Here is a 12146-nt window from a genome sequence, read left to right as displayed (position 1 = left end):
GTAAAGCAAAGGCTGTTGACAAGTGAATTTTTGAACTTTTCACAGGCTGTGATTAGAATTTTTCTGCTGTTGACTGTCAATAAGAAGTTGATTTGCTCTCTGTTGACAGGATACTCCTGCAAATAAATTAACACCAAACCTTAACTAAATGCAACCCTAACCCTTATATAGCTCTAACTTTGAAGATGATCCAGTAAAATGGTGCAAAATAAAACTTATTGAAATTCCTGAGCAAGAATAACTGTTACTAACTATTGAATGGCTATTTTCAAATCATTGACCTGCCACTTACATAATGGATGGATAGTGGTTTTTAAGTAATTCCTGCGATTCCTGCAGCTATCAATAACACCTTTTTGCACTATTAACAGGAAGTGTCTGTCAAGAGACATTGCCTTTAATGGGTAATGTTGATTTGTGGCACTGAATCACATATAGAATGTTGTGTGTTGTCAGTGCATTAGCTTGTTTTTTACTACTGACCCTAGAACCTTTTTATGTTGACAGCTCATGGACACATGGATGGTAGGAGAATGTACAAAGTGTGAATGTACAGCAGAGGTCGATCCTAAGACAGACAACTATGTTGACAGCTGTGAACCGGTACCAACTTGCATAACTCTCAAAAATCCAGGTATGCTGTTGCCTTTTTCACTGAAAAAAAATGATATTGCCATGGCTTTCTTTGACTTGACTCTAGGCATTTAGATTATATTACATTGCATCTGTGTTTTGCACGTTCTATGTATACATTTTCATTTCAACATATATTCACATAGTTTCCCTCTTCATTTTGTTGCATTCGCTTCAATGTCTCAGGTGTCTCATTGCCAAAGCTTGAAATGGGAATATCTGCCAGTGGTTGCAAAGCAAAAGGATCACCCAATTTTGGTCACTGTACAGTCAGTCAGCAAACAAGGAAATGGCTGTCCTTGGTGCTGAAAGACTCTCATAATTGTGAGATAAGGCCTTTTGAAGGATCAGGTCTAAGCTACCATAATGCTACGTTTAAGATTGAATACGTGATAAACAATAAAATATTTCCTGATTTAGGAGACTTATGATATCTGTCTATTGCTATATTCAGGGTGTGTAGACTCCCAGGAACGTAAATGGAAGGTGGGGGAAGTTTGGGAGGAGACCCCATGCAAGAAGTGCACATGTAATGCTGAGAACAATGTTGTCTGTGGTAAGAAAAATTCACGAAGACTGTATCTGCATAATCGTATATGTGTTGTTGAGGGGTTGTTTCTTGTACATGCTTAATATATGCATGGTATCTCTGTAAAAATGATAACTGAAATGAAAAATGTTTTTATAGATATTATATTTCAAATTTATAGAAATTTTTATAGAAAGAGGGATTTAAACTGATTAAAATGTTTTAATACGTTTATTTTAAATGTGATTATTTGCTGACTTATAAGCTCTCATTGATCAGTCATGTCTACCATTATAATGTTGTTGTGTTCTGTCAGCCTGTGACTACAGTAGGGATGGCTGCAGCACCCCCCTCCCCACATGCCAACAGTGTGAGAGGCCTGAGATGATAAAGACATCCCAGACATGCCAGGCTGACTGGAAATGTAGCTGTGACCCCGAGTGCTGCCCAGACAAACCTCACACCTGCCCTCCTGTAAGCAAAACACTCCAGTTATGTATATAGTGCCAATGGCTTTAACATTCAATGTGCTCATTTTTAAGTTTTTAAATTTCTCATGTGTTATTACCAGTAGTAGCATGTGTAGTTCAGTGGTTTGCTAACCTGCCTCTGGAGCAAGAAAGTCATGAGCTTGAATCCCAGCTGTTGTTGCTTAACCAACATGTGCACATCTTCAAAGGGTTCAAAGTTTCCTTAGGATGGTATATTAGGCCGTGGGCACTGTTCATTGCACTTGTCAAAAAGAGCTAGATTTCCCTGGTACAACGAACCTGTAATTTATACTGTCCATCTGTTTTCTCTATCACAACCAGTGTGAGAGTGTAGTTCAACTGTTCCTTTAGTAAACTGCTTTAAGATCAGTGAAATTCTATCTTTCACAATAGGTTATGCTACTGCTAGACAGCATGTTGAACTGTCTTCTGTCTGTCCTACAGTGCCACGAGTACCACAAAGCCCAGGGTCAGTGTTGCGGACATTGCATTGCCACTTCTTGCTGTGAAACAAATTTGAATGGAGAGGTTTCCAGCCATCCAGTAAGTCATTCCTACCTACTGCATCATCATACTCAATTCAAGACATAAACTTTAACATCACCAACAACGCCTTGAATTAGCCTGGGTGACAAATTACATCAAGCAGTAACATAATTATAATGCTTCACCAAAGGAATTGTTAATTAAGCTACACATGTACCAATCATTGCAGAAATAGCTAAGGTATCTTCTTCTTCATGAATTGTAGAAATCTCTATAAATCATTGGCTATTCAAAACCTTTGTTGGTGCACCATGACAATAGATTGGGATTTGGGACCTGGGCAGCAGCATGTTTTATTTTCAAGGTTAGATGTGTGTTTTAAAACCTTTCAGATCAATTCAACATGGACACTTCCCACCGACTCCTGCCACATCTGCACCTGCAGCAGCAGTGACGCAGGTGTCTTTGCCTCCTGCCTCAGAACGCCATGCACAGAATACCAGCTGCCTCCCGGCTGCCCAGCTGAACGTATAAGGGAGGTCCCCACAGCTGATGGGTGCTGCATCATGTCACAAGCTGGTATGATACTTATCTGTTGAATCTCTTTTTTCTTCCATATTGCTAAATTAGTTCCTTTTCTCAATCTGTAGATGCATATAGGATAGTTCAGTTCAGTTCATCCTCTGTGAGGTGCCACCAGGTTTTCTACAAGTCCCTGTTAAGCATGACAGAATGAGGCTCATCATCCTGAAATCCAACATCCTTCTTGATTACCTTCTTAAGTTCCAAGGAAGGATGACCACATCTGTGACTCGGTTGGCAAAAAAGAATCATAAACCAGTAGAACATGACATGCCTAATGTAACACCGTATGCATGCTATATTTGTGGCTCTTATAGTGTGTCCAACTAGTTCCAAGACTTGCCCCCCAAACACCATTGCCACGACAGCACAAGACGAGTGTGGCTGTAGTGTCATGACTTGTGGATGCCAGGAGGAGCCAGTCTGCTCATGGAGCCCATGGATGAACTCAGATGTACCGTCCAAAAATCCACGTAAGGTTTCATTTTGTTGACTTGCTATGATGCTTATTACTTGAGGGTATGGAAGTATTGTTTTGGATGGCAGTGTTTGTGTGTCTGCCCACACAGAATGACAGATGGTCAAAAGGTCAGTGCAAGAAATGATTTCATCTTTGTTTGAATGTCTGTTATTAATTTGGTAGAAAAGTTGAAATCCTTAGATAGTAGTTTATAATTGCTTTATAACAAGCTGGTCATAACAACTTGTCCCTTTCTGCTCTGTATCTCCAGCTGATGATGATGAGACGTATGAACACCTGCGTGCAGCTGGTCTGGAGTTCTGTTCCCAACCACAGGACATCCAGTGTCGGAACAGTAAGGCACCTGACTTCCCCTTCGACTCCATCAAACAGGAAGGCGTGGAGTGTGATGTCAACACTGGGCTGCACTGTCTGTCCAACAATATCCCGAGCATCTGGTTAGAATCTGAACATTGTACTTCTTACTCTGCTGACTTATAGAATAAGATAATCAGGCAGGTTCAGCTTTGATAATCATCGCGGACAGCCAAAATTTATCTTATTGTTATTTTGTCCCAGGGGTCCGGGCACATGCTATGACTACTCCGTGCGTGTCTACTGCTGTGAATCCCCACAAAACAAGTCGTGTGTGGACAACTCTGGACAGCCAAGGAAAGTAAGTCATAAAGCACCACAAATACTATTATTCTCAATCTCGAGAAATTGCTCATAATACATGATTATCTGTAATCAAGAATTGTCTTTAAAAGGAACTACATGCCAAGAAATCTGTTATGAAACATTTCTTGCTATTAAACAGTATAGATTCCTATGCCATCCTCTTTAATTTCTAGAATGGAGAGACGTGGTATGATGCGGAGGACCGGTGCAAAAGCACACTGTACAGCTGTAACTGTGGGCACATCTCCATGGAGAACACATTGACATGTCCAGAGGTGCAGACACTGACATGCTTGAATGGCCTCCCACCTGTCAATATTGGAGACTGTTGTCCCCAGTTCACCTGTCAATGTAAGTATGTGGTTGAATAGTACCCCATTAGTACCGGTACATGTATATCTCAGTATTACTTTTGGTGAAGAAAATTGTAACTGTTAGTCTACTTAGTTTGTGCCATATTGATGGTTGAACCATAATCTATCTGATATCTTTAGACACTGCATGTACAATGTTTGCAACACATTATCAAGCAGTTCCCATATAAATTATTAACATTTCCTCAGGTATTTGTCGGGGCTATGGAGATCCACATTACCTAAACTTTGATGGGCAGTACTACATGTTCCAAGGGGATGGACAGTTTGTGCTCGCTCGGCTTACAGGAACCCAGGAGGTTGAGATAGTTGCTGAGAATGGGGAATGCGACCCTCCTGCTGGAAATACAACCTGCACAAATGCCGTCATTGTCAAGTACAAGGGACACGAGGTCTCCTTAAGGCCAAGACAGAAGGTGCTCTAACTTCATTTCAAGACTTTGTTTTGTATAGATCAGTGAGGATGTCCCTAACCAAAGCAAGGTACCCATTTTCAGTTGAGTGAGGTAACAGCTTTGTGGCTTTCCCATGGGTATTTCATTGGGGTCTACTCTGGACTGGAACCCAGAATCTTTAGATTTTGAACAATTTTCCATAAGACCACCTTGCCACCATTTTTATTGTAAGATCATGTTATAATCTTATGTTATTCAGCTCCGTGGTCTCTTGACTTTTTTTTACAGCAAACTCAATTCATTTGACATACCTGTTTCTGTAGGTATATGTCAATGAATCAGAATGGAGGCTGCCCATCACCTATGAGGGGATGACTGTAGCCACCAAGGGGTTTGAACTGGTACTGCAGATCCCATCTCTGGAGGTCACAGTGACTTATGATTGGCTCAGCAGTGGGTTCTTCATCCTTGTGCCTCCCAAGTTGTTTGGGAACCGTACAGAGGGCTTATGTGGTGAGTGAAACACTTGTTACCTCCATGTAAGGAGGTTTTGTTTTCAGTGTGACTGTGTGTTTGCTTCTGTCTACTGATCATGAGTTCTCCATGTTTCACAGGTCGTTGTGATAACCAGAAGACTGAATGCAATGATTGTGAGTGTCTGCACCAGTACAAAGTCCCCAACACAGGCCGGGTGGAGACATCCTGTGTGCCTGTGCCTGAGTGTGCCAACCCACCACGCCACAGTAGCATCTGTCAGGTGTTACAAGTAAGGATCTATATCTTTTTATATGGCACACATGGTATAAGGTAGTCACAAATGTAATGCAATTTAAATGAAAGCTTTTGAGCATGCTGGAACTGTTGTTATCGCTTGTCACAAACTTCAAGGAAGTGGCAGGCAGCAGAGGAGGTTAAAATTGTTGAAATTATCAAGAGCTATGTGAGACATCATCTTTAGTTTCATCAGGTTAACGTTGGTAGAGTCAGAGCAGAACTCCAGTCAGAAGCTCTGATGAAGGTGTCTGATAGACACCCAAACATAAGCATGATAGGAATAGTTTGGCTGATGTAAGGAAAAAACCCTATATCCTATACCCTATCATCCTTTGACTTTCAATCATTTATTAATAATGATGTACTCCTGATGCAATAATCTGTATTATGCCACCTTTAAAGTAGCTGAATGCTTTACAATAATGACTGTTGTTGTTTGACAGGATCCAGCTGGTCCATTTTCAGCCTGCCACGCCCACGTTCCTGTTGAGACCTACCACCAGGCATGTGTGTATGACACACGGCACTGTGCTACTGAATGTAGCGCCCTGTCTGCCTATGCCTCTGAATGCTTGCGGTTAGGAGTTTGTCTGGATTGGAGGGGCATTGGAAACAATTGCTGTAAGTCAGGATTATTAGACTGTGTGAATCATGGTAATTCTTACATGTGTATATCATACATCAATAACAGTACTGATTTCAGCACCGTGGATAGATATCACTTAGTATTGGAAATCTCAAAACTTTTGCAGTCATTTCATTCCTGTGGTCACCTCTTCAATCCAAATTCATGACATTGCAAATATGCATTTCCCATGTGTTACTACTGTGCTGCAGAATTGTTTTGACAGTCAATGCAAAACAACACAAAAACCTTCTTTTCCCTCCTACTGAAAAAAAATTGAACCACTGTAAAAGAAACTGAATTCACAGTATGTTTCCATTTTAGTTCTTACATACATGTATACATTTTCAGCTCTTAGCTGTGGCAGTGGTGCTGTTTATAAATCCTGCAGCTGTGAACAGACCTGTGAGAATAAGGACAATGCTGGCCAGCCTGACTGTCCTGCACCAGCTGAAGGCTGTTTCTGTGAGGATGGGCTCGTGCTCCATTCACAGACTGGGACTTGTGTGACTCCTGATACATGCTGTAAGTTTTTTTTTACCTTCGTTTGAGGAGGTTTTTATTTCTGTGGGTTTGTGTGTATGCTTGTCCAGTAGAGACGGTTGATAGAGAGTCGGTGGATGTTGTAAGAAACAGAGGCAAGCAGTAGAAACAGATAAAAACCCTCCTGGTCCTGGGCTGGGGTTCGAACCCACGGCCCCCAGGTGCCAGCTTACAATCCGACGCTCCTACTGAATCAGCTAAAAGGTCTAGACCCATCGGCCGGGTCAGTTGGTAGCGCCTATAAACCCCCCACTGTTACACTTGACTGACAGGGAGGTTAAGGCGACCCAGCATGTGCCTGGTGGGAGTATGTGGGGGGAATTCAGGAAGTGATGAACAGTGTGTAATACCCGATTAAATTATATCATACCCCCTCCACAGTTCAAATACATTCATTAAAACCCAAAGCACTTCCAGAAAGACTGAATTCTGAAAGGAATAAATTTCTGACTTGTCTGATTGTGTTGTTTGACAGATGGCTGCGTGGATGAGTACAATAAGCCCCGTAGACTGGGCGACTGTTGGACTCCCTTTGGTAACAGTTGTCAGTTGATCTGCTGCACTGGACACAACCAGCTGACCCACCAGAACAAGACATGCCCGGCTCAGCAACAGTGTGGCATCGGCTTCAGGACGACTATACTAGAGAACTCCTGCTGCCGTGAAGTGCAGTGTGATCAGATGGACGACGTCTGCATCTACAACAGCCTGACCTATCAGGTAAGTACAAAATCAAAATCTACCCTTAGGCTAACAATTTTACAGTTACAGAACAGCCATTCATACTCAATTATCAGTCAGAGAGCAGAATTATTTCTAAATGTCACAAAAGTGTAAAATTGTAATATTTTGGGGAATGACTTTGTTCCACCATGCCCTGTACCCTTCTTGATAACTGCAGGATCTTTTGCATGTGTATCTGTATACATCTACCCTCTAACAAAGTGTGTTTTTAAAAACTCACCAGCTTTGCAGGCACTTAGTGCAGAAGTACACTGAATGAACTGTCACAAGTAATCTTTGCACATTTAGCTACATGCATTGTTTAAAGCCATCAGCTCTTCTGTGATCATCTTTATCTTACAGATTAAGTTTTGAAGTGCCATAGTTCTCCAAATTACACTGTACAAATTTATGTGAATGTAAGACTGAACAACTGCTTCTATCAGGTGGGCATCTCCTGGAGTGAAGGCATGTGTGAGACATGTCAGTGCACTGAGGACATTGACACGGACACCCAGTTCCACACGGTCAGCTGTCGCAGGAAGGACTGCCCACATGTGGACGTGGCCTGCCCTGTGGGGTACACACTGACCACCAGTACTGACCAGTGTGGCTGCACACAGGTCAACTGTACCCAAAAACACGTCTGTGTGCACCTCAACCTAGAACACCAGGTCAGATGGTCTACATCTTCATACATTGAGATTTATTCCATGTAAGATTTCAAATCGTGAAATGATTGCAAGCTGAGGGCACTCTTGGGATCCAGGCCATGCATGTGTCCTGCAACACTGAACAAGGGTGCATCAGATCGTTGCGGGTAGTTGGTTCTGTCTCAGCCCACTTGAAAATGTAGCCACATCAAAATCGTACACCTATTATGAATGTAACCACACTGCAAATCATTTTATTTTAAATGTGCATACATGTCTTACACTTGTAGATTGTGACATTATGTCATGTATGCCTCCCACTTGTAGATTGATGAGACATTATGTCATGTATGCCTCCCACTTGTAGATTGATGAGACATTATGTCATGTATGCCTCCCACTTGTAGATTGATGAGACATTATGTCATGTATGTCTCACACTTGTAGATTGGATCCACCTGGAATGAAGGGCAGTGTAAGCAGTGCACCTGTCAAGACACACGAGACCTTGGAACTGGTTTTCACCTGGTGGAGTGTGTGGACCTGTCCACCTTGTGCCCAGTTGTGGAGAAGTCCTGTCCTATTGGCTACACCAAGACTGTCCTGTTGGACCAGTGTGGTTGTGAACATGTCAACTGTACCCAGGAGCCTGTCTGTGTGCGTGGAAATATCACTTATCAAGTAAGTATGCTTTCAATCTATTTTTGTCATAAATACCCACCACAGAGCAGGAAAATCGATCAGCCAACAAGCCTGCAAGCTCGAAACAACATATTTGGCAGGAATACAATCAGTGTACTTTCTATTATCGTATGATATATAGGGATTGGCCAATGTTTTAAGTCAACTGTTCAATGTAATGCAGTGCATTTTCATGCCGAAAATATGATATTCTAAAAAGCTTCAAGAAGCCAAATGTCCAAGTGTGCATTAGATGTCTTTACAGTATATATGTGTGTATGTTTTTAAAGGTGTGAACTGTGCTCAGCCAAGTGATGTTGTCGTCTGACATTCTTTATTGACAAATGCTTCATATTGAGTATAAACTGTCCTGTTCCACAGATTGGGTCAGTATGGACTGAAGGTGCCTGTTTGGAGTGTATGTGTATGCCCGAGTTAGACCTGGTCACCAACTTCCAAGTCACCCAATGTAAGCTCAGACCGTGTCCTGCTGTGGACATGACCTGTCCTGTTGGTTATGACCTGAGCATCAGGCATGACGAGTGTGGCTGTGGCCATGGAAACTGCACACGAAAAGACGTGTGCCTGTACCAGAACATGGAGTATGGGGTAAGTACAGACAGTGGAGCCTGTGTAAGTACATGTGTGTGTGTACCACAGTTTGAGTACATGTGTGTGTGTAGTAGTAAGTGTGCAAAGTCTAGTTTTTGGTGACCCTAAAAAGGCCTTTCTCTGGACAAAGAGGTTGTCAAGTTCAAATCCTGGCTGTTGCTCCTTAGCTACTGGAGAGGGTTGTAGTCCTTAGAATGGGACATTTTCAAAAGGAACTAGGAGAAAGTACAATGAACACATAGTGTTTGTCTTCTCTCTTATGACCAGCACATGATTAGCTCCTCAGTGAGCAAAACTGGTTCAAGATTACTTTCAGACACTCTCTTCCACTTTTGAGTTTTCTGTGTTTAGTTTTGTGATAACTTGTGGACATGGATTTGTGCTCAGGTTGGGACTGTGTGGACTGAAGAACCATGTGCTAAGTGTGAATGCACCCCAGATGTGGACCAAGCAACCGGCTTCCACAAAGTGCGGCGCTCTAAACGTCGGACGGAGTGCCCTCAGACACCCGACACTTGTCCTGTTGGCTACAGTAAGGTCACGTCTGTTGACGAGTGTGGCTGTCAGCTTGTCAACTGTACCCAGGAGGAAGTCTGTGTACATCTGGGTGCTGCATATCAGGTGCAGTAATACCTTGATATTAGCTTGCATAGCGTAGTCCACAAAAGCTAGATGAGTAGCAAAACCATCATCTGATATTTTAAGAGAGAGGGGGGGGGGGGTCAATGTGCTTGTGTGCGCATGAGTAGGGTCAAAGTCTGAGCCAAGTCTATGGGGTAGGCATATACAAATTATTGGTAGGCAAATCAATGTTGCAACTCACATGTTGCCTGCCACTCACTGGTCATTAAACCATGGTGATCATTTCTATAAGATCTGTTGGTTTAAGTACCAGATTTTAAACAAGTTGATCAAGAGTCAGAATTCTGAAAAATGTAAAACAGATGGTGTGTTAGGCTGAAAGGCGGTCAGATACACTTCATCCTAAGACTTTCATTACAAAATAAATGACTCCTTTCCACAGATAACAGTTCATGTGGATTTTGACTTGTCCTCCTACTACAGATTGGGTCTTCCTGGAATGAAAGACCCTGTGAGCAGTGTCAGTGTACGAGTAACCTCGACCCGATCACACAGTTCTACCTGGTACATTGTGAGAAGCACAGTTGTCCTTATGTGGAGGAAAGCTGTCCCATTGGTCACAGTATTGCCATCACAAAGGACGTATGTGGATGCAGCCTTGTCAACTGCACTCGTGACAAAGTCTGTGTGCATCACAACACAGAACATCAGGTAAATTCACACATTGCTACTAGTATTTCACTACCTTAATAAGCAACTTCTTTCGATACCAAAACAAAAAATAAGAGACTATTTTGGGTTTTCGTGACCTTCAAATTCATCAGAATGTCTTTCTTGTTAGATTGGCTCGACATGGAACGAGGGTCCCTGTGAGCGATGTGAGTGTATGGAGGAATGGGACAGAGCCACTGGGTTCTACTATGTGGAGTGTGTGGACCTTTCAACGTTGTGCCTTCCTGTGGAGAAGTCCTGTCCTATTGGCTACACCAAGACTGTCCTGTTGGACCAGTGTGGTTGTGAACATGTCAACTGTACCCAGGAGCCTGTCTGTGTGTACCAGGATACAGTTCACCAGGTAGGTAATATCCAGTGGAAAGCTCTTGTTACAACTTTCAGCACCAGGGACATCACCCGTTTCCAGCCTTCAGACCAAAGGTTGTCACCATTGAGAATTTGAGATGTGATTTATTTTTAGTGTAATTTTTAACCACATGTAAGAAGTAGTAGCTTCTACTGTGTCTGAGAATGAAGGTGTCCACAGAACTACATGTTCATGGTGATGGCAGGTGCCGGAAAAAGAAGTGAATTATTTGTTTAACTAATAATATGTTTGCGTGACCGCACAAACACATGAAACCGCATGAGAATGCTGTGAAAAAAAGTCAGTATTACACCACTTGAAAATGCTACAGTACTGTATGATCAATTTAATCAGTTTTTGGGCTGTTTACATGTATTTGTAGGTTGGTTCCAGATGGAATGATGGCCCATGTCAGCTGTGCCGATGCACAGCACAGATTGACACAACAACTGGCTTCCATCACGTGGACTGTCTGAACAGGACAAGCTTGTGTCCTGACCTGCCGATCACGAGCTGTCCTATCGGCTACAGCAAGACTGTCCACGTGGACGAATGTGGATGTGAGCATGTCAACTGCACTCGGGAGCCTGTCTGTGTGCAACTTAACATCACCTACCCAGTATGTTCATGTACATGTATACATGTATTGCATGTGGTTTTGTTGTTCGCCTGATCTAACCCCCCCCCCCCATGTACTTTTATCCTCTTTGTTTTATAATCTTGTTTTTTTTTTGCATTGCCTCAGGGGTGGAGCTGTTAGTATAGTAGTATGATTGAATTGAAAATATTCCGCAAATACATTCCCTACGAAATTGGCTTTTGGCAACACCTAATACGGGAACAGTCTTTGGACAGGGCTGGAAAGTCTTTAAGCATTTTAAGCTGCTTTAAGCATTTTAAGCATAAAAAGGTGCAAGTTTGTACACAATTTTATACCTGTTCAGCAATGTATTAAGTAAGCTTCACTAAAGCCTCCACAGATTCTACAGTATCACATTTCTCTTTGTCCTGACCACAGATTGGTTCAGAGTGGACTGATCGGACTGACCAGTGCAGGACCTGCTCGTGTGCCATGATGAATGGACAGCCAGTGGAACAGTGCATGTCCCGACCGTGTCCGGCCCTCATTCCCCCGAAAAACTGCCCCTTGGAGTTGCTGAAGGAGGTCAATACTACAGACGGCTGCTGCAAGATGTACGATGACACCAACTGTGAGTAGGAAACTTCCACTTGTTCTCTTC

General features: G+C 42.6%; 1 protein-coding gene across 1 annotated transcript in view; it reads left to right on the top strand.

Moving 5' to 3' along the window:
- Positions 1-12146, top strand: part of LOC109486838 (mucin-2-like) — a 32332-nt gene that overhangs the window by 18253 nt on the left and 1933 nt on the right. Inside the window, exons 33-55 of the mRNA XM_019790741.1 lie at positions 508-634; positions 1088-1189; positions 1479-1636; positions 2098-2196; positions 2532-2718; positions 3039-3194; positions 3453-3639; positions 3761-3857; positions 4036-4213; positions 4426-4652; positions 4955-5144; positions 5246-5397; positions 5849-6026; positions 6382-6555; positions 7049-7293; positions 7743-7970; positions 8397-8630; positions 9012-9239; positions 9630-9863; positions 10308-10535; positions 10666-10899; positions 11288-11524; positions 11924-12116. Coding sequence (XP_019646300.1) covers positions 508-634; positions 1088-1189; positions 1479-1636; positions 2098-2196; positions 2532-2718; positions 3039-3194; positions 3453-3639; positions 3761-3857; positions 4036-4213; positions 4426-4652; positions 4955-5144; positions 5246-5397; positions 5849-6026; positions 6382-6555; positions 7049-7293; positions 7743-7970; positions 8397-8630; positions 9012-9239; positions 9630-9863; positions 10308-10535; positions 10666-10899; positions 11288-11524; positions 11924-12116 — 4273 coding nt within the window. The remainder of the gene's footprint in view (positions 1-507; positions 635-1087; positions 1190-1478; positions 1637-2097; positions 2197-2531; positions 2719-3038; positions 3195-3452; positions 3640-3760; positions 3858-4035; positions 4214-4425; positions 4653-4954; positions 5145-5245; positions 5398-5848; positions 6027-6381; positions 6556-7048; positions 7294-7742; positions 7971-8396; positions 8631-9011; positions 9240-9629; positions 9864-10307; positions 10536-10665; positions 10900-11287; positions 11525-11923; positions 12117-12146) is intronic.

Source organism: Branchiostoma belcheri, unplaced genomic scaffold, assembly GCF_001625305.1.
Source record: "Branchiostoma belcheri isolate BF01 breed outbred unplaced genomic scaffold, Haploidv18h27 scaffold83, whole genome shotgun sequence".
NCBI lineage: Eukaryota > Metazoa > Chordata > Leptocardii > Amphioxiformes > Branchiostomatidae > Branchiostoma > Branchiostoma belcheri.
This window is presented reverse-complemented; position numbering and strand designations above follow the sequence as displayed.